Source organism: Strix aluco, chromosome 2, assembly GCF_031877795.1.
Source record: "Strix aluco isolate bStrAlu1 chromosome 2, bStrAlu1.hap1, whole genome shotgun sequence".
Taxonomy (NCBI): Eukaryota; Metazoa; Chordata; class Aves; order Strigiformes; family Strigidae; genus Strix; species Strix aluco.
This window is the reverse complement of record NC_133932.1, coordinates 38,974,289-39,000,985: the sequence shown is the minus strand read 5'-3', so window position 1 is coordinate 39,000,985 and position 26,697 is coordinate 38,974,289. Positions and strand designations below refer to the sequence as shown.

At 40.5% G+C, this 26,697-nt stretch overlaps 1 protein-coding gene across 1 annotated transcript in view; it reads right to left on the bottom strand.

Moving 5' to 3' along the window:
• The window catches only part of ABCG1 (ATP binding cassette subfamily G member 1), a 61,520-nt gene that overhangs the window by 20,550 nt on the left and 14,273 nt on the right, over positions 1-26,697 (bottom strand). Inside the window, exons 3-5 of the mRNA XM_074814425.1 lie at positions 4,383-4,500; positions 3,503-3,635; positions 2,030-2,080 (exon numbers count right to left, since the gene is read on the bottom strand). Of these exons, the coding sequence (XP_074670526.1) occupies positions 2,030-2,080; positions 3,503-3,635; positions 4,383-4,500 (302 nt within the window). The remainder of the gene's footprint in view (positions 1-2,029; positions 2,081-3,502; positions 3,636-4,382; positions 4,501-26,697) is intronic.

The following is a 26,697-nucleotide window of genomic DNA, read 5'->3' as shown; positions in this document are numbered from 1 at the left end:
TACCTTTGAAGTTGCCACAGTTTTCACATTTCAGGCAAAGGGTATACTTCTCACCAGGTGGGTCAGAAGCAGTTTCACCTTCTCCTTTAAAGATCTCTGCTTAAAAATCACATGCCAGCTACTGTCAGAGGTGTCTTTTACTAGAGTAAGTTCAACAAGTCAAGTTCAGGCCTCCATCAGATAAAAAAAATTAATTAAACTGACAACTGGGGAAGAGCAGTAAGCCTCTCGTGTTCCTGAGACAGCAGACACTTTTCTCATGTCCATGCTCCACTCCCATTCCTGTGTCCTCTCATCTTCTCCTCCCTCCTGCACAACTTGGTTTCAGTTGAGTCCTGCAAGGTGACTTCTTCTAGTCACCTGCATGATCTCCTAATTTGCCCACAGAGGGTCTCCTCAGTGCATGGCTCTGGGAGCACAAAATGCACCCTTCTTTCAATTTATGAAAAACTATGGAAAGCCCAAAACTTGAATTTTACAGGAGTAAGTATAGCAAAAACATTGGGAGCTTCCTATACCAATAGTAACTCCCTTTTCATTGGTGGGACAACTGAGTTGCTAGAAGACCTGTCCAGTGTAACATACATGTCCCTAACAAAGGTAGAAGAAGCAGCCAGCTTTCTTGGAAGGTGAATCTCAATGTTAGCCATGGGGCCACGTTATCACATGAGCCCCATTAGCCCTCAGCAAAATACTCACATAACAGAGGCTTCCTCCTCGAGGAGGCAGTGTATGAGAGATCATACTGTCTCCTTGGTGCCGTCTTATGCTGGACTGAAACATAGCTTGAGGCCAGCCAAAACACCTCCAAATACTTTCTGAGCTACCAATTCACTTTTCACGAGACTCTCAACAACCTGAACCATCTCTACTTTCACCAGTGCCGTGATTTTTTGTTTATGTTTAGCTCCAGACATGATCAGTTTTGAAACATGCTGTGAAGCACTGACCTATTCCTCTCCTAGGCTTTCGTATGCTCAAGTAACTCCACCTGCGCACAGACAGACTCCTGAGCTCTGAGTGTCCTTAGGAACATAAAGGCCCAGACATTTTAAGTGCAGAATAAACGGTAGAAAGGGCACATTTCCAGCCCTCTAGAGTATAACTGAGGTAACCAAATTCAGTCGAGAAAGCTGCCTAATGCACAAACTAACATGTCAGAAGCCATTTTGTCTGGTCACACACCTCCAAGGTATTTTCTTTAAAAGGACAGCCCTGTGTCAGAACAAATGATGGGGAAGAACCGTGGCAATCAGATGGGTGAGAAAAGCTCACTTCCTAGTGCAGGTCCAGCTGGGTTATAGGTCTCCAGGGGCAAAACCACACCAGTACTTCTCTCCCACTCAGGAAAGTCACAGGTCAGCCGCAGGCAGAAGAAGCAGGACAGTGCAGAAAATGTGCAAGAGTAAATTGTGCAACTCATGCCCAGTGTTTTAGAAAGGATAGGTCCATGTTTTAGCCTGGTTTTCTACTTGTCCAAATCTTGGGTCACCCAATCCAGCTTCAAAATACATTAGTCTGTATCTTAACTGCAACTGCATTTACTTGTCCAGTGCAACAATATGTCCCACCAGCATAGCCATAAAGATCCATGCTTTCAAACACGAGCACAGAAATTTCTGCAGCAGTTACAAAAACTGCTGAGTTTTTCATTAGTCCTTGGAAAAATTAAGGCCTACACTCACCACTGCCAGACATGACTAATTTATCTCGCTACACACAAGGTGCCTGAGCCCTCAGACATGCATGTAAGAGAATCTAAGGTGCTAAGGTACATTAAAAGGAATCCTACAAAATCTGTGAATTTATTTCAGTACATCTTTTACAATTACCTGCTCAGTCTCATACTGAAAGCAACTTTCCCAGAGACTGCAGTAAACATTTGCTCATAATGAAACCTGTCAACTTTGAGGTTATGATTTATTCTATGCAATTCAATGTTAGATAAAAATGTCTGCTTTACAGAGCGCACTTCATGGATCTCTTTGGCATCCCCAAAAATTGTCAGTTTGACAGACAGTATACATACCATTTCTCTCCTGCCTTCATCTTTCTCTTGAAGTTTCAGATGAGCAGATACCTGGAATACAATACAATGGAATTTGATTTCGAACTGGTTGGAAGCACAACAACTAGTTATAGTCGATGTCTCAGGCACAACATCCCAATGTACCATTTAAACAACTTCATTCAACCCAGTTAGGAAAGTTTAAGTTGAACTATAATGTTCAAATCACAAGCATCATATATGTCTGTGCAGTAGGTAACAGTATAATCTGACTTAAGCAATCACTTAAGCATCTGACAAAAAGCGTATCAGAAAGAAAGGCCATTCTGCAAGTCAAAGAGCTTGAGAGGAAGATGGGAGAGTCGTGTTTTTTGCATTGCCACTAATTTCCCAGGCAATGCTTAGTTTAGAATTAGTTTATTTGTGCTTCATCCATATCGCAAGGATAACCAAACTCTGCCATTCTCCAGGATGTGAAAAAATAAGTACAGAAATAAACAATCTTGTGAAAGATGTCATCTGTTGTCCTAAGAGGCAGCTCCACAAAACATTATGATTAACCCTTATTAGAAGCAATTAAACTGTTAAGTAATTATTTTTGTCAGAGCCTTGATTGATTAATTTAGACAGCAAGTATCATCTGTGCCCCATTCTACAAAAGTGGTCCTATGGATTCTGACTACAATGTTCAAGCAAACAAAAGAAAAGAAAAACTTCCTCACAGAGAAGAGCCTTTGCAGAAAATCAGCCATATGAGAACTACAGTGTTTTTTTCTGGCCTTAAAATTTGTGAATTGATGCTAGTATACAGTATGAGCAACCTTAGCCTTATTTTGATGACGTCCTCTGAGAGAAACTGGCTCCTTCCTCAAACTGAGCAACAGGCACTTCTAGACTGATTGTTCAAACTGGCAATTAGCAAACTTCTTGATGCTATGAAAAACAGTGAAAAGAATTTATATTGCCTCTAGAGCTTGGGATTATTCTGCTCCTGTTTTTTTCCTGTGAAGAACTGGAAGAGATTTTTATACAATGCCTTCATTAAAGAAAACGCACAAAAGAGTAGACGTAGCAAAGAGACCATGCTCAAGTCAAAATGACACTTTGCAGTCAGAACACTGAAGATGGGGAGAGAGGCAAGGTTACTCATCCACCACCCAAGAAAAAAGATGGTCCCTTCAAAGGCTTGTTCTGTACAGAATTTCAGATTCCATTCACCAGGAGGTCTAAGCAGTAGAACCTTAGATCTTCTTCCAAATCATAATGCTGGTCACATATTGAAAATTATAAAGGTAAAGAAGCTCAGACAATGCCTAGAAGAATGAGCCTGAAATGGAATTCAAGGCATCATCAAAGTCCAAGCACTTTCATTGAGTGGGATCAAATGGAGATAACGGCTTGTGGCATTACCGGGAGTAAGAACATGTGCACAACACACGGAAATTTTTCCATTTTCTCCTGTCGAAATAAATTAGAGCAAGAAACAAAGCTCACCATCATAGCTTCCTGGACAGTCAGATGAGGAAGGAGCATGTCATCTTGCATGATGTAGCAGGAGACTTTGCGAAAAGAGCGCAGGTCACGAGGCTGTCCATTGATGAGAATTTCTCCTTTCATTCCCGTCTCTCTGAAACAAACCAAGAAAATAACCAGGGGTGAATCTTGCCTTCATCTGTGCTGCCACAGGCCTTAGTATGTGGAAGTCTTAGGTAATTATTGCCCACTATGGAATAAAACTGATACAGTAGATAGAAATTAATTTATTTCATGATTACGCTCTTTTTCGTAAGAGGCTTCACACAATTTGCTGAAAATTTTACTCAAAGTTAGTATAAAACATGTGCTGACGTATATGTATGTCTGAAAAAACATCAAGCCATTCAAGTGATTTTTGTTTTTAGGTTTCTCTATGCTGTTGCTTATGCCCTAGTGACAACAACACAGAGACACTTTGTATTTGGCCATACAACAGGGGATTCACAAAGATGAACCACAGTCACTTCACACGTTGCAGTTTGGTCAAGAAGACATCAACATTATGAAAGTGGTGACTAAAAACAGTCATTTTTTTCAAGTGTTTATAAAATGTGATTTATACATAAGACACTGAGTCAGATTTGTAACACAGCTAGAAAGGAGAAATTTTTTTATGTTTTGGACTTTAAATTGCTTCCTATTTTTGGATCAGACTTGTTAACAGATAAATCCTAAGTGACCAGAACAGGAAAAATAGAAAAAATATAAGAATCTAATTCAAAATCTGTGCAATACCTGTTTTCTACAAACACCGGGGTAAGATTTCTTCTGCTGTTGTCTCCAAGGAGCCATCAGTCTAGGTGACCTTATCTTACTTGGGATTTTCATTGTTACTGACCTGTATCCTGCCAGAATGTTCATAAGCGTTGACTTCCCAGCTCCTGAGGGACCCATAATTGCAACAAGTTCTCCACTGCTAAACTTTCCTGAAATTCCTTTCAAAAGGGTCTTATAACCTGAAAGAAGAAAGAAAAGCTCACTGAACCCTTCACAAACAAGTCTGGGGGGCAATGAAAGTTCATTTCCACAACAATGATGACAAACAAGCATGAGCAGGTACCTACTGAAAGGTGGATGCTAAGATCAGCACACTGCAATAACTATTAAAAGCCAAATTCTGAGTGGGAGTGGCAGCCTCCTCCCACTACACAAGTATTATGGTGAGATTACAGAACCACACACCGTTTATTCGCTCCAGGAAAATTTTCAAACACGGCTAAGAAGCCTTGCTGCCATTTTCTAAGTGTCTTCTCAGAGTATCTTACTAGGATGCTGGCGTCTGTGTTAAAGTAATACCCCACAGCTAACGTAAATCCACAGACTTGAAGCAGACTGCCCTCCAATCGCTGCAGCTTCAATGCCAAAATTCTGCTCTCTCACCAAAACAACTTCTTGGAGAGTAACAGCCATGATCTCAAAGGCAAAGCCCTACGTTTTTGTTCAGGTATGATAAGAAACACAGCAAAAGGAGACATACAGGAAAAGACAAACCTGCTTAATTCTCTTACCATAAGGACTCTCTTATCATAGAAATCTAAAGGCTTGTCTAGACAGGGTGACTGACTACAATAGCTCTGTAAAAATAATTCCTAGGTAAATACTTATTCCAGATTAAGAACACGCAGGTTTTTTCTCATTTAGATTTATCCATTCAGAAGATCATGCCAGCATAATTATGCCCTCAGGCAAAGTTGTTCTAGAATAACCACAACACCAACTTCAAATATCTCATCTTGTTCCTAGGTAAATTAACTCTTGTCAGTACACCTTAATTTAAACCTCAAACTCGATGTTACTCTAGGTGTAAGCAAACTGGACTCCAATGAGAATTCCAGATTTGGACTTAGTTGCATTCATCTTGTCCTGCATGATTCCCATTTTAAGGCATGAGGACTGGGTGGGGAGGGTGGAGAGAGCCCTCCCCAGCATTTAAACTTTTCAGGATCTCTTTCCCTTTTATTTTTTGCTTGCTTACTTTAATTACCAGTGCTTTTAGTTAAAACTTTTAATAATAAAGAAGTGTTAAGTAAGGTGTCAAAAAACAATCTCATATGTTGAAAATGTCTCTGTAATTAAATTAAAACCAAAACAGAAGTGTGGAAGATCCATATACATGCAGTGTTGGGATTTGGCAATCCATTTTGCCATATTGGTGCATATGCAGGCAGCATTTATATTTCTCATGTAAACTATCCCAGTCCTGTGATTATCGTTAGCATAGGTTGTAGCTGGAATGTTGAAATGCTGTAAAAAAATCATGTTGTCTGCAAGCTCCTAGAAAATGAATAGTGGATTGTCTTCTGATTTCTCTTTCTCTCTAAATCCATAACTTCTTGTTTTTCTTTCATCCCCACTTAGCATTCTCTTTAAATTTTCTCTTCTCTCTAGTCTCAGTTCACACTCTTTCAGTGTCACAGAGAGCAAACTTTTGCACCAAATACATTAATGTCATGCTGCCATGGGGCCTCCCAAATCCACAACAAATACTCTTCTCTGAGCATTCCCCAGCCCAGGAGGAAAGCAGCAGCCACAAAAATTCCCTCCAGAAATATTTGATCCTACTGTTTTCATGGCAAATGTTCTAGAAAATGTAACTGACCACATATATAAAAATAATAGTTTTCACAAGTGCCTTTTTTTGAATAGATCAGTAATTTTTCATTCTAAAATCTTGTCCTGGACCTGAATGAAACCACTTGTTTGGAAGCTATGAGATATCATAGGTATGAAAACAGCAGTGTATTCACACTGCCTATTTATGGCACAAGTCCTAAGAACAAAAGTAAAGAATCTATCAAAAGGAACAGTTATTTCGAAGAGAGAAATGTGACACCCCGACAAGGTCAACAAGCTTGTCCCTCACGCCAATGTCACCATCCAAATGAGCATTTGAAGGAAAACTGCAAGGAAAAGATCAGGCCTTTCAAACACAACAACATTTACTAAATGGCATCTATAGAGACAAAGTCCTTCATACTATCCCTTAAGTGTAGTGAGAACCAGTTACCTCCCAAGCCTATTAAATTTGCAAGGGACTCAAACATTAGACTTTACCACCAATTATTTACATTATGCACACACCTGCCACACACAGAACTGGGAACTTTCTCACACTGGTCAAAAGCTGGCCAAGTTGGCCTCTCATTAACTGCACTGAGATAGGGCTTCTTTCAGTGGGTCCCACATGTAGTGCATGGGCTAAAGTACTCACTGGTGTCTGTCTCTATTCCCAGTTTGCCCCACAAAGCAGTTCAACATGACAGAAAATCACATGGCAATTCCATTACACAACTTCTATTGTATGGGTTTGTTCTGACCCAGATTTCCAGGGTGAAGGTTTCTTGTCGGAGTTTCGTAATAGTCAGCTCATCGTAAGTTTCAAGATCAGGACAGTAAATATTGTACAAACTTATAGGGGAGCATAAAGAATGTGTACTGCCATGAATATTGAGGGAGGTACAACCTAAAATACACACTCATCATCTGAAAACATGTATCAACATACATACCATTACCTAAAACTGAAGCCTTTCCTCTCACTACATATGACTGTGAGATTTAACATTACATCCATTAAAGTCACTTTTCCAAACATAATTTCAAAAATTATGATCAGTTTACCTTTAATTGCAGTATCTTCCCCCTCATTACCTGCACTTGTTTCTGCCCCTCTGACGGAGGTTTCCATTTTAAGTATCCTGCACACGATGTTAAATCAGAGCGGGACACATCTCTGTAACTCATTAGCAAAACAGCAGAGGAACACAATTTAAGAAGAAATAGAAAAAACTACGAATTTTAGATCAGGATCCCAATCACTGGCATTTTAAGTTGCTACAAACTCAAAACCATCTCTTCTTTTGACTGGAAGCACGTAAGAAGCCTTTCTATTACAAAGGTTAATTTAGCAAACCCACAAAAAGATTGGACACTGGAGCAGTAGCATGGTACCCAGTATAATCCTTTGTAAGGAATTAACTACAGTCTTCTCTTTCAGAATATTGAGGCTAATCTTTAACTGAATCAGTTGACCTAAAACTTCTATATTGAGCCACATGTCTTTCACGAGAAACAGATTATGCATTTGGAGGGGATTGTATTCCTACAGTTACAGGGACTGTTTCATATTCATCTGCTGTATATTAGGAATTTCTGACCACCTTCAATCCCCATTTACCATTTTCTTTAGGCCACTGGTTCATGATCTGTGCAGCAAGGAGTTTTGGTACCCTGGAGTTTAATGACAAGTTGAACCTCAAAGCAAACTCACCCCAAGATGGATGCATATTACAGGCCATTCAGTTCAAGCACCACAGCCGCTGTCTCCTTTTGGACTGGACTTACAAGATCAAGTTTAGCATCATGACTTTCAGTTATTTCTCTTAAAACTGTTTTGATTTCCAATTAAAAACATCTTGGATCCTTTCAGTTTTCCAATGTCCCCTCCTGGAGTTACTGAGACCTCACCCTTAAAAATATATTTAGGGGCTGATGTCCATGGGAAACCAAATAGCAGTTTTCAAGAGCTACTTAAAACACGAATTTGTCAACAGGACATTAATACACCATCACCAACCAGAACAAGCACTCAGCAATTTTCTCAGTCCAACCTGCTAAAAATAGAATACAAAAAGTAAGAAATAAAAACTGAAAGAGAAAATTTAAGTGATGCAACATTTTTTGGTCTTAATTTCACCTCACATTAAACTGCTTCTCCCAACAAGCAAAATGTGTTTTGTTTTCCTACGTTAGGATTTCCCATGGAAAGCAAACTCCAGGCACTGTGATTTTAAACCAGATTCGCAGCCAGAAACACATGACTGGCCTGAACAGACCCTCATTCAAGAGGCGGATTTCCCTCACTGCCTGGCTGCAGCACAAAGCCTACAGCAGCTCCTTGTTTAACGAGCTGATAGAGGGTGACCTCTTGTCTTTGATGAAGATGCTAGGGGAGCTCTCATTGCTCAAGTCACCAAAATTTCTGCTAATGGATTCAGCAAGGGAGAAATGTGTTGATGATTTTATCTGCTTCCTCATGGACTTTACAAGGATTTCTGGGGAGATTTAGTTTTACCTTTCTCACAAAAATTATGATTAATCTGAAAAGAAGCAAGCCACCCCCTCCTCAAACTTAGGGTAGGAGCGCATGCTTCAGAATGTGTCTGAATCAGCACCAAAAAAACCATAACTAGAATTCACTCCTACCCTTACAGTGAATTTCCTCAGGTAAATACCATCTCTAGGTTTTTGACTAAAATGCTTCATTCATTTGCATTTCATTGCTGATAATATACTTATTTGTTACTCAGAGAAATGTTACACAGACTCCTAGAAGTTTCTAGGTGTTGTAGCCTAATTCTGCATCCATCAACAGGCACCAAGAGCCTGCCTTGGGTCCTGGGTGAGCACAGCAGGCTTTCCCTGCTCACTGCAATTACAGCAGGATTTGCCCTTCCCAATATATCTGAACTGTTTCTCTTTCATCACAAGTTCTTCCGAAGGTAGGAAATAGTTGTTGGTACCCTGCAAGTACCGCTGGCCTAAAATTGCTCAAAGGCTTCTCAGAAAATTCACTGTAGCAAATAGGCAACATAGGAAATTTCAACTCAAACAGCTGAAGTTTGGCAAAACTATGAACAACTGAAAACCGAGCCAAAATAAGCAGCTTTTGGCACCAAAATGTCAAAACCTGCTCTTCCCACACTCCCTACCTGCAGCCATGTAGAAGTGCACCATTTCTTTATTAAAAAAATATACAGGGACTATATTTCTATGTTTTTCTGTCGTGCTTTTTTAGATGGGATGTGATGTATTCCTGCTCAGAAATGTCCAGCTAGAAATACAGAAGACACCTCTGGCAAGTACTATGTTACTAACCTGCCTTACTTTAATACCTTCAACAAGCACCATACTTTTTAAACAGCAATTTAAATTTCAATACACAAATTTGTTCTTCTACAGTACCATCAGTCAAATCGTTCATTAAATCATGCAGAGAAACCGCAGCAATTTCTTGGCACTGTATACTGACCCTGTTCCATTAAAGAAACTCCACTGCATTTTCCTATTCTAAAATATATAGGCTTAACCCTCATCTCATTTCCTCTTGTTTCAATCAAAAAAAACTATGCCAAAGTCCAGGGAATTCTCCAACACAAAACCCGAGTAACGGAAAGTGGAATCAAGATGTCATATCCACATGTTTCCCTTGAGGCAGGAGTAGGGAGTTCTCATATTACAGAAAAATGCTGCTAACAAACTCATGACTTTGCTGCTGCCCCTGAGATCCACCATACCCACACCTCCATGGCTAAAGACCATTCCCTGGATCACCTTACTGTACAACAACACAAGTAAGGGAAAACCAGGCTAACCCTGTCACATTACCACATTAAAGGGATAGTTAGTGACATGGATGAGAGAAAGAGCTTGCAGAAGTCCATCCAGACGTGGAAATCATTCTCATGATATGCGGCAGACATTTCATTTGTAGACTCTTTAGATTTGTATCAGAAAACTGAACAGCTGGGGAATGCTGGCAGAAACTCTACAGAGAAGCAGAAGATGAGAAACACACACACAAAGATAACAGCCCAAGGCCAGATTTACACTAGAAACATTTGTAGATGTAACAGAACATTAACTAGGAAACATATTTATCAGCAAAAAGTCTTTTCCATACACCTATATGTAAATATGCCAACAAAAAATCCTCATCGGATCCTTCTCAATCCATTACCCACTTTCTGCATCTCAGCTCTTGTTCTCGCTCCTGAGAAGCTGCCAGTGTCATAGCAAAACATCTACATGTCTACTGTTAGAAACTATGCTAATCTGCTTCATCTAACAGAGTTTGGGGCAGGGGTAAGCAAGAAGTGGCAGCACAGAGATTTCTGTGAAGTTCCTGGAGAAAGCTACCCCACATTGCCATCCCATGGAGTCTCTTGGTCTCCTCGTGCTTTACTTCCTCTGTCCTATCTGTGATGTGAGCACCTTCCTAAACCCCAAAGCACGTATGTACGTAGAGAAGACCAGCAGGCTGGCGCTGCAGAGCACTGAGGGCAGTGCCAGTAAATACCCTGCATTTATTGTGCTACTTTCAGAGTGCACAGTCACGACCACATAGTCTATTTGCACATGAAAAGAGGTGCTGGTTCCTCTTTGCACATAAACAACATAATTGTGCACGTAAATTAGTTCCTGATGATTTACAATTCCATTTTACAATTCAGCAATCACAGCTATCCAGTTTGTGCATGTAAACATGATAGCCATACATATGCCAGGAGATGTGCAGAGTGACTAGTAGCCATTGCAAGGTCATGGCCCAGTTTGCAGGCCTGGGCTATTCAGAGCCTAGAGTTTCAGAAGCAGCTTACAGAGATAGAAGATGATGTTGTTACTGAAGTGGGCAGTGCCCTTCTGCTCTCTCTCCCCAGGACACCTTCCCACCACTTTCCCTGAGCTGGCTTTCAAGTGCACCTACACAACCAGTGAGGACAGCAAGCCCATCCACCTAGAAACCATTCCTGGGAAATTAACAACAAAGAGGGTTTGTTTCCAGCTGTGTGGGCCCCAGGGCTGTCACTGCCAGGACAAGAGAGCACGGTTCCCAAGCAGGGCAGGGAGGTGGGACAGCCCTTTCAACAGCTGAGGACCTTTCAGCAGTTTGTGTCACCCAGGAATCTGTCTCTTGAGATACCTTTTCCTCTCCATTCTGAAACACGAAGAGGACTTACAGTTAAGTGAAATTACCCCTTATGTACAATTCAAACCGTTCAAACCATTTAATTCCAAACTGGATTGCTTGTTTGCTTTATTTTAGTATAAAACAAGAATTAAATCACTTCCCAGTTATAAGATGAAGATACTTGGGGCTTTTCACCTAAATCAAGTTAGTTCATAGCCAGGGCATTTCCATGAATTGGCATATTGTCAGGGAGATGGTTTCCATATATTTCTAATTCCACTATTTACCAGCCAGGGCACCATGTTCCCACTCACTGCCGTGAGTCCAGAACACTTAACTCTCAGTGGTATGGACAGGCTTTGTTAATGTTTAAGGAAGAGTTTGTAAATTCTCAGATGAAAGGGATGGTCTGTATCAACTGATAACTATTTAAACAATTTGAATTAAAAAAAACTCTTGATGGGGATTATTTAAATGGACATTTTTTTCCCAGGCTCCCCACTGAGTTCAAACAGGCTTAAGGTAAAGTGAACTACAGGTACCAATACTTGGGAAGAAAAAGAGGCATCTTTTGACTTTCAGAAAATGTGTGGGACAGAAACATCTTTCCTGAGTACAAAACAGAGTAAAAAATATATTGCTTTAATAAAAGGAATTTTCCTAATTGTATATTGGCCTGAACTGTACCTCTCTAAAGCCTGGGGGGCAAAGTCACACTAAAAATAATAAACACGCTTAATGTAACTGTCTGCCAAATAAAACCTATATGTAAACTCACAGGTCATTTGTTCATGGCTTCCAACATCATTTGTGTATCACAAGTGAATAAACCTTTCTATGAGTAATTTTTCCACTTTAGCTTTAGAATCCACATATCCATGTATTTCCATTCTATACTCAGGTCTCTCAGGGATGTAGAACAATAGGATTTTCCATTGTCTAAGCTCTGAGCCCTGCTTTAGGACAATTAAGGGAATTTACAATTGTAATGCATTCTTGTACCTTGCCTCTGAGAAACGACCTTCGTTATGTAAATGCCTATAAAACAGCATGCCAGGCACCAAAACATCAGGATAGAGGGCAGAAAAGCTAAGTGAGTGCTTGAAGTAACCAAATCAAATTCCTTATTCCTTTGCCTCAAACTCCTTTCCAGCTCAGAAATGAGGAATCCATTTCTCTCAACGTAAAAATAGAGTAAATGTTTCATGCTTTACAAAAAAAAAAAAAAAAAAAAAAAGAAAGAAATCCCCTTGGGCAGCAAAGCTCTTTTTCTTGTGGTGGACTCTTTCTTTGTGGTGGACTACACCGCATTTCTTAATATAGCCCACAACCAAGCCTTCTTAAACATACTGCTCTTGATCCACAGCCGATTTCCCACTTAGTGATCATGGGACGGATTATTCATAATTTAGATGGAGAGCTTAGCCCGTGCTCACAGCAAGCCTTGCAGTGTTCAATCTACCTAATTTTATACATCTAAAAGTTTGATGCTTAACCTAAATTCATTGTTTAGGACCCCTATATTAACCAATAGAGAGAAACAGGCACACCTAACAGGTAATTAATTTTACCTATTTTGCTTCCCTATTCTGGGAAGGGATAAACGACCCTCTGGAAGTGCATCTTCTTCTTAAGTACAGTGGGAGTTCAGGACAATTAGCTTAGACTAGGCACCAAACCTCTAGATGATGTGACAAATCTCATCCTTTGCCAACAAAATCATGGCTGATTTCAGTATCAGTCACAAATAAAATGAGATATCAAGGCATTTTCTAAATGTCAATTTGATCGTGATCCCTCATTTGCTTGCACGACTGCAGTAATTAAGCACACAAATCACACACTCAAAATCTTCAAATTGGATTGGCACTCCAGAGGTTCAGATGTTTCCTACAAACATATCAAGAAGAGCATCCTGCCCATGTTCAGGATGTACATATGTATCAGATGTCATATTTTTACTTTACTCATAGTATTTAACACTTACTTCACATTCTGATAACTGGGGACAGTTCAAAACTGAATTTTTGCTTCAAGCTAACTACTAGCTCAAGAACACAGCGCTGTATTGGTAGCACTTGGTTCAAACTTAACCAGCACATCTCAAAGTCTGAAAAATCCAAATGTCTTTGGAAGATTAGATGTTAATCAAAAGCTAAATGTTTGAGAACAAACTTTAAAGAAGTTTTTAAATTTTGTTTGTGTGGGTGCCCATGATTTGACTTCTACCAGTGTACTTCCTCTGTGCTAAATCTATCAGCTAGCTTCCTTCTGTGGCAAGTTAGTAAAACATACAGTAAACTGGAGCCTAAAGAGAGATCATGACCCCCAAGCCAAGATTTATGGCATGAAATCCCTAGTTACTGCAGGCCATATTGTATAATAAAAGAGAATGTGCTGATGAGAAGATGGCAATCCAGATGAGAAACTGAGTCCCAGCAGAGGGAGAATCTTAAACCAAACTGTAGATTATAAAGGATCTGAAAAGTCCCTTTAATTTCATTGTTCTCTCAGATCCCTGGACTAGATATTAAACTTATGCAAGACACTGGATCTGACAGTCCACATTGTGCAGTCAAACAAAAAACGCCCTAAGTAAAGATTTCACTCTTTTGAAACTTTGAAATAAGAGTTGTGTGCACCGTGGTCTTTCTCTATTATGCAGGCTGTTCATCACATTATTTTAGTATCTGAATACTGCTTTTCTTCAGAATAACTAATTAGATATGACAGTCTGCTAGGCTGCAAGCTCTGCAACCCACTAATTTTGAGTCTGAATGTTTAATAGCCTATACTCACCTTGTGTGTCTGTATCACATCTCCTGGCCAGGCAATGTTTCTCTATAAACAAGATGGGGTTTATGTACACATAACCCATACCACCAAGTAACAGGAGACTTAAGTGCTCACAGGTGGGCATGGAATTTACAGACCTTCTTGAAACACGCATTCCTCCAACAGTAGGGAGGATCAGAACAGGAGTCAGTAGCATCATGGGCACACCTCCTTGCTCCTGAAATTATTGATTACACCTCCTCCCAATGCTGTGAGATGAATGAGTTTTGTGCCAGCTCCCTCTAAGTCTATGCTCTTTACTGCTGTGACCAGGCAGAACTGAAGTACGTAACCCGTCAATGCAACCTGAGCCAGTAACAGGCCCAGATAACTACTAGACACCCTTCTTGTTAAAGAAATACCTCATATTGGTTGATACTAGTCCCACTGGAAGAGCTGCTCTGAGCCTTTCCTTGTATTCACCTTTTCTGTATAGCTCCCTTTATCTGGTCCTACAGCAAGGTTACAGCCTTCTACTGGGGTTTACAGGATGATTACGATTATATATGGGTCCTGACTATTAATTTTAATCAGATATGTGCACTGCAAGATTCAGTTCTTGTTGTTTCTCTGTTGAATGTTTCTGCCTGAGAGAGTTAAAGCTGTTCATCTTCCATACGCATGCACATTGAAGCCATATGCCTGCAACTGAGGATAGAGAATGACAATTAAATGGGTCAATGAACGAAAGTAACCTTCAAATATGAATGCAAATAAATCTGTACTTGCTGCAAGACCTGATGGCTTCAGAAGCAGTATTTACATGTTGAAGCATTTGGAGATCTGGGGCATAGCTTGTACTTTGCCTGCACAAAAAATAGCTACCCTAATTTATCTTCAACCCTTAGGAAAGATGAAAGGGGAAAAAAAACATGTATGAATGACGCACAGCTTCATCTTTCTTCTCAATCCAGTGGAAATGTCTTTTCAAAGCAATATCCATAGCTTAATCCTTGTTTGATAATTGCTTCTTGCTGCCTGTTTTTTTAATTGCCTTTGTTTCTGTTACTTAAGTGTGCAAGAAAGGTCCTTCCTGACAAAAGAAGAGCCAACACAATTTGAAATGAAAGGCTGACACATTCCCTCGAATGACAAACTGAAGTCATGAGCCTGATACATACATTTAGAGATGAAAGCTGTTTACGTATGTCAGTCAGGCAGAAAGCAATTTCTCATAATTGCAGTACCGTTATACCTCAAAGTACAAACAGTATTATTCACAGTCTTACAAACAGATAAAACCAGAACCCTTCCCAACATCCCTTCCCTTTTGAACAAAATCTTCAAGGAGATAGTCCAAAATAGCCCAGCAGCTGTTACGAACTGAACTGCCCCATCTGCCTTCACTTTGAAGTGCAGATCCAGCTGGGTCACTCTACAACGACGGTGACAGAAACCCTTCCTCCCTCAAAGCCTACTTTGGGTCTCCTGTGTTGATGTTCAGAGTCACCACATTTTTTACTGTTGCTTTCTCCCTTCCTCCTCCCAGCATCTCCCCACCCACATGCATGCACAGAGCAAGAAAGCAGGAAGAAAAAAAAAAGTGAAAATAAAATTGGTTCTCTCCTCCTACCTACCTGTGTAAGGGCTTGAGAGGAAGGCCCTGGGGCTTTCTAGAGTTACACCAGAAGCAGATGAAGTTATGTAGCACCTCCTTCCTCCAAGCTGGGCCTGATGGCAGTATCTAGTCCAAAGAGCTTGGTGTGTAAAGAAAAGCTTTCCCTAATACTTCTGTATACATCTTTATCACAAACTTTATCACAAACATAAAATGTTGATTGAACTGGAATGTGATGAAATGTCTCCTGCAAACTGCATAGTGAAAAAACATACCTTTCCCCAGACTATTAGAAACAAGAGTCATTGTTTAAAACACAGACTTCTGCAATGATTTACATGCTCACAAGACAGCATTTTGTCCCTAGTCCTTATAGACATGAGCAGTCACATTTCTTGGGTTTTGAAAATTGTTTTTAGTCCTGGTCACTGCAATTTAAAAGCTGCCACGGTGTTTGACCTTTAAAAAAAAAATCACAGTTCACACGTCAGCTTCAGTAACTCAAAATACTACATTTGACTCCAAACAAAAAGCAGTTTTTCACAGCAGTCTTATTCAACTGTCATAGCGATGACAGTTTGTTGGAGGAACTTCTCTGGAGAACAAGTAAGTGCTGAGCACCGAAGCAATCTGACCTTCTGAACAACTCCTGCACACCCTTCTCCTGCCTCTTCCCACCCTCTTAAACCAATTCTGCACTGCAAATTGCAAGAAGCTCTTCTACCTCTCCACATTCCCACTGCTCCCACCCCATTCTCTCCCACAGGCAGGTTCAGCAATGCTTGGACCCTGGAGGGCCCTTTGAAACACACAGAGTACCAGAGGTGTTAAAAAAAGTAAATTTTAAACTCATGCAGTGAATCTTTAATTCTACTATATACACCCAGGAGCAGAGACACAGATAGGAACTTTAGCAATTAGCCTCCAAAATGGGAAAAGCTCAGAGAATGAGAACAGGAGTCACATTCAGAAGAACCACGGAGGCTAAAAAAGCTCCTACAGCAGTGGGACATCCCTGTGGCCAGCCACATGAATGGCTGGAGCATGTATTCTAGGAGACTTTTATTTTCAGAAATAGCCATACTGATTCTGCCCATTTCTCCTCAACACTCTCAAGACTTTTATGAAATAGAAACACAGGATAATATATTTACTTCATTCTAGCACTAATCTAGTAACAGACATAACCTATGATCCTGAATGTAAAAATAGAGGAAAAACCTGAAGTGTGTGCGGAAATAAACCCTGGATTACCCCCAGTTCTCGCATTTTACTTAGAACAACTGTGTTTTTATCTCTCTTCTTGATTATTTACACTAATGAAGTTGCCCAAATTAAAATACTTTTCGTTGTCAGCAAACTAAATATAAAATCCTCTAAACACCACTGAACTAATTATCATCTTCTGTAGCATGTCAGTGCTGAATACGTTACAAACAAAACCCACTGCACAGGGCATTGCTGCTTCTGGAATGAAAATGAGTTAGAATGAGCGCCTTTCAGCAGTCTGATTTCTGCTTTTTTTGCAAGTTGGAACTGGAAAAGTTGGCAGCCTTGCGAGGACATACATCCATTGAACTACCATAAACTACCAAATTTCCATCTGTTTTAAAAAGCTCCAGCTGACCTACATTTTATATTATGGATTAGCTGAAGCTTATAGAGTAGCACGAACAAAGCTTGACTCTTGCTGCTAACAATATCTCCTAAGCAATTAAATATTTTATCAGTAATAAGTCCCATGTAAAGATGAGTTTTCAAGAGGAAAACTCTTTTGACATGTCACACGCAAAATAGAAATAATCATTTGACAGATGCACTTAGATTGCAGTATAAGTATCATCAAATTGATTAACATTTATTTCACATACTAAAAAAGTTCAAACACACACATTAAAATTATTTGAAGTTTAAAAAAAAGGCTAATGAACTTCAATTCACAATTTCAGGACATGCTAAAATAAGGCATCAGAGTCATTCAGCATTTTGGAAATCCTGTCTTTCCTAAATTAGCTACAAAATGATTAGTAAAGCAAGTTGGGAAGCAATAACTCATTTCACAAAAGCATAATTTCCACCTCAAGCTTCCATTTTTGTTCTTATTCTGAGGCAGACAGAAAACTCAACTTTGAGTTTTGGTGGTGGATTTTTTGTTTGGTTGTGGTTTTTACAAACCAGTAACAAGTCATTGCAGTGGCCAGCAGAACACACTGAGATGAGAGTGAACCAAGTCTAAGTCCTTGAGTCTGATCAAGAACTCCAAGTGGGATCTCTTACATTTTCAAGTGCCCTGGTCATCAGCTCGATTGGGTTTTCTCTAACTAGAAAATCCTTGACCTAAGAAGTCTCCATGAAAATGTAGTCAGAAAAATACAGTGAAGAAACAACATGTTTCCACTCTGATGCAGTACCATTTTCCACCAAAAAGACAATATTGAAATCTCCAGAGGGATTTTCACTACAGGCTCATCAGAAGACCATCAGTGTTAACAGTACTTTCACTTATATTTTCTCTCTGCATTGGTCCATTTCCCAGTAACACCTTGTCCTGGTTTTGGACAAGCTTTTTTTTTTTTTCCTTAGTAGCTAGAATAGTGCTGTGTTTTGGATTCAGTATGGGATTTGGTATGATAAGAATGTTGATAATGCACTGATGTTTTCAGTTATTGCTAAGAAATCAAGGACTTTTCAACTTCCCATGTCCTGCAAGCACACAGGTACACGAGAAGCTGTGAGGGAGCATAGCCAAAGCAACAAACCCAGATTAGCCAATGGAATATTCCATACCATGTAACATTATGCTCAGTATATAGATGAGGGTTGATTAGGAAGCTCACTCTTGCTTCTGGGACTATGGTTTCAGGATTCTCTCTTCTTTGTGATCACTAGCTGGAAACAGGCTGGGCACTGGTCAGCAGGTGGTGAGCAATCACATTGTGCATTACTTGTTTGTATTTTCTATTATTACTATTATTATTATAATTATTTTAATTTTATTTTATTTCAATTATTAAACTGGTTTTATCTCAACTTACAAGTGTCCTTACCCTTATCCCTCCAATTCTCTCCCCCACTCCCCAGGGGTGGGGAAGGGTGAGCAAGCAGCTGCATGGTGTTTGGCTGCTGGCTGGCTTTAAAGCACAACACACCTGTAACTTCCTTTGACACTTTTTGTCCTTTACAATTAGGTTATTCAACTGTTCAATGTAAAGGCAAGAGCTAAGCCACGGACAGACTTAAGCTGGATGTTGGCTGATCCAACTGGTCTGTTGGGACATGAAAAATCTGGTAGTGAAAGCAGTTGCTTCCTCCACAAATTGGAAGTCCACCAAAGAAATTAGCTACATTAATGGCCTGAAGACTCATGTACATCACTAGTAAGAGAGACTCACATAAAGAGTGTCGGACTTCTCACATCCTTCTAAATTAGATGTCCCTGTAAACCATATTTCAAAATGCACATTTTCCAAAGTCAAGACAGCATGTTTCCATTTTGTCCTGACCACCAACTAAACTGACAATGACATTTCAAAAAAATGCCAGTTGGATACATTACCAGAAAATTAAACTTGACTTGTCTCCTGAGGTTTCTTTATTCTCTTACTGTATGACTTCTATATGACTGGTCTACCTATGCTTAACACACTTCTGTAAGTCATTTATCTATGCTACCTATTAACACACAAGTACAAACAGGAAAGAAAAAGGAGATGAGTCCAGGCTGTTTACATGTTTTTCCTCATAAATACTGCCACTTTAAATGAAATAATGAAGAGACACAGAACAATATCCATATCGCCTCAAAACACATACTTTGATCCTAAAAACCAAAGGAACTCTCCAGACTCAGTTCCTGTAAAACAACACATCACCACTAAAATGAATACAGCAGCACAGGTTTATGCTAGTTCAGTAGCTGACACAGGCTAAGGGATCAAAAGCAGGGGATTCATGACAATTCGGACACATGGCAATATTGCAAGATTCAAAGACTGGAAGGTGGAAACCTTCCATGTAGAAATACTGATACATCAGGAACTCAAAATCTCAAAACGGGATTAATCTTAACCAGCTGCAAATATCTACAATGTAAACAATTGCATGTAAGCAAATGGGGTCTGGCTGGGATGGAGTTAATTTTCTTCAGAGCAGCCCCTACCTACAGTGCTGTGTTTTGGATTTGTGACTAAACCAGTACTGATAACACACTGTGTTTTGGCTAATGCTGGGCAATGCTTGCACAAAGTCAAGGCCTTCTTTTTTTTAGAGTAGGCTGAGGTACACGAGAAGCTGGGAGGGGTCACAGATGGGACAGCTGACCAAAGGGATATCCCATACCATACCGTATTGTGCTCAGCAATAAAAGCTGGGGGAAAGGAGGAGGAAGCGGGGGTGTTTGAGGTTACAACGTCTGTCTTCCCAAGTGACCGTTCCGTATGGTGAGGCCCTGCTTTTCAGAAGGCAGCTAAACATCTGCCTGCCTATGGGCAGCAGTGAATAAACTCCTTATTTCTCTTTGCTTGTGTGCACAGCTTTGCTTCACTTATTAAACTGTCCTGATCTCGACCCATGAGTTTTCAGTTTTTGCTATTCTGACTCTCTCCCCTATTCTGGTGGCAGGGACCGAGGGAGCACCTGTGTGGGTCACCCCACCTAGTTACTCCTAGTAAATGTGGAAAGTCACTTGTTCAGCTTGTTATGGATGAGATGAATAGTAACTTACACTCCATTGACCATCAGTGAAATCTTTTCTCTATAAAGAGAGCCTAGGTTGTCGTCCAACTTGGACACGGTCTCTTACACAGTAGAAACCTACGTGGACCTAGATGAATCTGACTGTCCAGCTTGTCTCTCATTGCTATGAGATGCCCAAGAAAAAATGTGGTCTACTATCTATAAGGTATAATGGCTCGTGCAATCCATGTTTTTAAAAATATCTGATATACTTAACCGCAATTTAAAATCTTATTGTGAGATAAGCAGCTTCATTACACACAGTGATAAAGCAACTGCAGTCTGCCGGGCTACAGACAGTCCTTCTATAGGCAGTGCATTCAGTGCCGTAAGGGAGATGCACAAGTTCAAAGTTTTCATGCCATTTTTTCTAAATGTATATGACAGAACTGTGGAAGGTAATAACAGCTGTAGCCTGTGTGCAAATGGAAAAATAAGCACATCTCTAATATTGTTAGTTTTCATTTCAGTGCTAGCTAAATGCTTTTGATCATTACGTGCAAGTGGTGAATGCATCACCTGTGTCTTTTTTGTCTTTGTGCCAACAGGTGAGATTACATTATGCTGAGAGGGGATGCAACAATCTGGGTACTAGCAGAAGTACTTCTGAACCTTGCTCTGTCATCAGATCACAACATTTTCAACATATTACTACTTTTTAAAATTTCTGTATGTACGTGTTAAAACTGAGTCACCACTCCACTTCCAATGAAGACTTGAGTGAAACGAAACAAACTGCTTTTAAGCTCTACTATCTGCCCTCAACAGATGAGTTTCCACTTCTGTATTTGTAACATTTGTAAGAGTTCTTGTGTATTTTACAGTTGATATTACTGTTAACACAGTAGCCTCCACAAGCCCTGGTCAGACTCACGGTCCCATGTTCTTAGTCAATTGACGTCAAAAATTAAGACCAAAATCTTGGAGTAGGGACAGAATCTGATCTATTCTATTCTCTCCCACACTCTCCATTTATTTGCTGATGATAAATTGTCCCAATACAATGAAAGGGCTGGCTACAGTATGTTTTCCTAGAGGAACACAAAGCACTGCTCTAAGACACTTATATGTCAGTAAAGCAAAGGTCATACCAGGATTAGTTTCACATAGAGTGGTAAATTCAAAACTTAATCAAATCCACAGTTTGGCTTTGCCCACAAAAATCCCACCATCTGTTATGTTAGAAGAACACTTGGGGAAAACTGCACAAGACACGCTCTTCTAGAGGGATGTTTGCTCAACCTAAACCAGAAAGTCATTTTGAAACTGACGCAGAACCAGAATCAGAGAGTCAGGCATGAGTCCCAACATATATAAACCCAAAGAATGGGACCTATGAATCATGTTGCAACAGATCCAGCTGCAGTATCTCCATATATTTAAATGATCCTGGGCATTTTCTGCAGTAAGGCAGAGAAACTACTGGGTAACAAGAGCCCTTGTTCAGGTAAAGGACCTTTTCTGGTAACTGGGAAGAATTCCTCGCTCCCTCCCATTCCCTCTCCATACAGCTTATCTGGATCATGGCTCTAATTCCCTGATAAAGGCTACCTGTGCCTGTAATAAAATAGCACAGATGATTCAAAATCAGCAGATCCTCTCGTTAGGGTCTGACCCACTGAATTCCAGCAGAGCTGCTGTCTCTGCCCTGGAAGCCCAGGGACAGCAAGGACAAGGGTCAACCCATGAGGATTGTCCAAGTGTCAGTGGTTCAGGGGAGCAGAAGTCTTGTTAAAGGTAATATGCATAAGGAGAACATGCAACTGCCTTTGGGGAGGTTTACATCTGTCACTTTTTCCATCTTGCAAAGCCACAAAGAAAACGGTGTAGGTGGACGGCTGAAGATTGCTCTTCTCAAAGGCTTCCTCCTGAAATGGGTGCCTACGCTCTAATACTGACTAAGCTGCAGGGCTTTGCTTCTGATCTAATTAAATAATGATACTGCAATACAAAAAGAGAGGTTAATCTTGACTGTATTTTCAATCTCCTTTCCTTGTGTACAGTTGTAAACACCTTGGAAGCATCTGGATCCACTTCTTCCTATGTATTTTAGTATCAGCACTTGCACAGAATGGCTACAAGTGTGGATAATTAGTGGAGCTGGAGAAGAGGAGACAGGAGAGACAATCTTTTAAAACATACTGGGCAATTCACACAAATCCCAAGGTGTATTAGTGCCAGTGTGGCTAGCAAAAAGACAATGACAACACCACAGCTCTTACCACCCCCATCCCACTCCCCTTATCCCTGTGGAGAACAGACCATGGAGCATGCCTGCTCACACCTCTGAGATGTGTCAGGTGTGAGGGGTACACAGTGTGGATCCTCTTGAGGCTGACCACAGCCAGGCAACACCCTCACCAGCCTTTTCCCTTCCCCACATCAGAGGTGCTCAGGGAAGGCAAATGAAGCCACAAGGGAACATGGACACCCACATCGTGCACAGAGCTGTTTCCGGGAAGTGCCCTCCATTTGTGGATCCTGGGTGCTGTGATTTGCCTTCCCTGGTGCAACCAAGGGACGTTTCTAGCCCCCAAGAAAATCAGCCAGAAGAGTATCTTCACCATATTCCTGTTCTCTGCATCACTCTCTCAGTGACTCTTGCAAATCGAAGCACATGTTCCCATTAGTTTACATAAAAACTTGGTATTTTCCTTCTGCACCCCAAGATACACACTCCTTCCAGTCTTCTGTCACCATCAAACCAGTATTCAAACTTAACAGAAGTAGCACACGTTTATCTGGCGCATAAGCATACTCTCCTTTACACCCAGCAGGGAAGTGCATTGCAGTAACACTCAGCTAATAAGGAAGGAAATTCAGACAATGATGTCAGCAGTTATAAACAGGCAAAATTACCCAAACATGTATGAATTGGACCCTCCACTGACTCACATGAGAGCTCCAACCCATTCTTTCTTACAACTTCTAAAGAAAACAAGAACAAAGCACAAGCAATCTGATTACAAGAGAAATGACTGAGAGCAGAAAATTACTCAACTTATGTAATGCAGTAAGTCCCTACTGAAAAGCATCAGCAAAATGCTGTCTTTTCTTTATACCATTCTTTACACCACTGGCATTCAGGTGGATAAAGGAGCTTCCATTTTACAGTCATTTTTCCTGCTATTTTAGCTTGTTATGCTGTTAATCCAGTAGCAACAGACTTGAACAACTTCTAAGCAACCACTATACTTTTGCTTTTCATTTAAAAAAAAAATCAGGTTGTTACTGCTTTTCTGTAATTATATCATCTTGTCACTACAAAGGAGAGGCAATATAAAACTCTATAAAAATGTTATCTTCAAAATATTTGTTATAGTGATATAAAGCCAGTTTTTGTACATAAATAAATATACCTGAGTGTATGGGCATATGTGCATATATACACATATATTTATGAAAACAGAGATAATATGTATGCATAGATATACTCACACACATTTACACATATCCATATAAATATATTGTGTCTATATATATACATTATATTTATCTATATATATATAAAGACAATGCACATACAATATACTCATAGATTACTAAACAGAAAATTTAGAAATCTTGGTAAGAAGCAATACATCACTCTTTGTACTCTGAAAGGGAGGCCTCTGATGCTTTGAGATGCCTATATTGGATGATGTCTCCTGACACATTTCCACGACCATATAAACATGCCTTGCACTCTCTCATTTGTAATGCTGAATATCTGGACAGGAGTTGGAAACCAAGTCACGACGGGTTTGCTTAGGTTAAAACTGTGGGTGATGGGTGGGAGTGGGAAAAAGATGGCCTTGGCTTTATTACTCTGGTAGTCAAAAGTCTAGTTTGGCTCCAAGAGCATACTGGTTGACATTCAACACTGATATTTCACATGAACTGCATTAGCTTCTGTATTTTTTAGAATGCAGTTTTAGCAGTAAACCATACTAATGAGTGAAAAAGTGTCTTTTAGGTGTTAGGCCTTACTATTCCTTCAGCCAGCTTTATCCATTTCAGTTAATTTACATCAGGGATGAATCTGGTTCAAAATGTTCTATCATAAGACAACACTCCTAGCAGACTGTCGATACCTGTTCCTTGGGTAAATTCTATCTATTATGCCACTGAAGTGATTTCAAGGTTCATTTGGCCCTGTAATTTTAAAGTGGTATAGTATGAACGTCTGAGAGGAGTTGTAGGTTGGCTTCAAAGCTTTATTTATTGCAGAATGTGTGCCACTTTTTGCCCCCACTCACTTTGCTTGGGGAGTTTTACTACCTGTCAATAAGAATGAAATGCTGAGTGTTAAAATGCCACAGCCCTGCCCTCTATGGAAAGGCCAACTTTATTTTTATTTATTTGGTTGGTTTTATATTGTGTACATGGTGTATTTAGAGTATATGGGATTCAGGAGACTGATGATAATACCTCTGTTTGGAGGTTAAAGAGTAAATATGTTAAGTGTTATTATGTATGTTCTGAAGTTTCATCTTTCTTTTGGTATCCCCAGGTGTCATACTATTACTGGACAAGACACAATCTTTCTCTAGAAACACCCAGTCTTACAGTAATCCCAGGGTCCATGGTCTTGTGACTACTTCAGGTAACATATTTCTCCTTGAGGTTTATGTCATCTTTTTCCCAGACAAGAAACCAAATAGTCAGCCTTCTTCAGCAATGTCTGTTGAATCTCCCCTGTTTTTAATAGAGCAGCTCGCACACATAGTCACAACTCAGCCTTTAAGACAGCAGAACCTGATTTATTATAATCACAAGTGGCAGCAACTCAATTCCCTGTTTGCAGTTACTCACAACTTTACTGAAACTTTTACATGTGAGGGTAAAAACGTGTCAGTGTGAGTTCCACCTCAATGATGATCTACATCACAGTGAAACTTTCTGTGTGCTTTAACAAGTGGCTGGCCAGACACATTATTCCATTTATTTTTAAACAGAAAGCTTAGAAAAATCAGATCAGACAAGAAGGTCTAAAAATGGTCTTTGTTCAGCTACATGATAAAAGGCCAGTCGCACTAGGCACAGAGATTGTGTTGAGGCTCTGAGGACCAATGCTGCTAACCTACTCAGTGCAAACGCAACCCCTGAATCAAGATGCTCAAAGGAAAAGGACAGGACCACTGTTCCTGGAAGAAAGACCACCAAGATGCATCAACAGGGAGACTTTCTCCCTGGAACGCCATGCAAGTGAGAGAGGATGATGGCCTGCTGGGGAATAGGACTCACAATGTCATGCAGGGGCAACAGAAGTTTGGGATGGTATAAAACCAGTCATGAGGCAGCTATGGGAATCACAAAGAGTGAGAAATACTTATCACGGGATGCTTGGGAGAATTGCAAAGTCAGGGAAAGGGATGGATCAAGGACTGAGGATGAACAAGCTTGAGAAAACTGATGGTAAAGGGGATTAAAGGGGCCAGACACATGTAAACAGGCAGCTGGTCAGTACACCTGTCTGACCGAGCCCTGCCCCTGATCACCACAGTCCAGCCTGTAGTCCTGCTAAGTACTATTCCCAACGATCTACTGCGTGAATGCTCTCTCCACTGTGAGCCGTGTGCATGAATGCTAGCAAATATCACGTTGGACTCACCAGTGAGTGGCAGAAGGTTGTGTGTCAGCCACTGGAGTGAGCAGTGGCAAACCTGAGGGCCTGTAGGTCCAGGTACCAACAACTGGAGGAGACCAGAGTCTGGGCCAGTGACCAGACTGACAGTGTCCAAAACCCACCAGTGGAGAGACCTGCCTTGTGTGCATGTGCAACCCACAAGCAGCCAGTGGGGAGGAACGGCAGCGAGCCACCGGCAGTGGTCAGGTTTATAAAAGTGCTGTCTGTGTTTAGCTGGGTGCCGTAAAGGGTCTCCTGTCCTTGTGCTGGTCCGTACAGCTGGCTGAGTGTACGGCATGTAAGGACGTGCATGTGTTTGCCTACTGGGAATACGTGCCCTGCCTCATTACTAACTGGACCTGTAAATAGAGAACCGAGGCTGCCATGTACCACCTGGGCTGCAGCAGAAGGAGTCTCCTTGGGTCCTGACGCCCTACCAGATTCAGCTACTGCCAATGGTCTTGTTTTACGATCACCACAATTGGAAACTCTTGCTAACTTCTTGTGAAGAACTTGCAGTTCTGATTACAAAACAGATCTGACCCAACTGGTTTTCAGAAAGGTCTCTGATCTAGCATCTGCATGTTTATTATGTATTTACTGTCAATTTGCTCTTCTGGAGCAAATTCTCCTTCAAGCAATTCTGCAAGACTCAGGGTCAAAACCAAAACCCAAGAGAGTAACTTTTCATGGCCAGATGTGTATAGATTCACCCCTCCACATTTTTC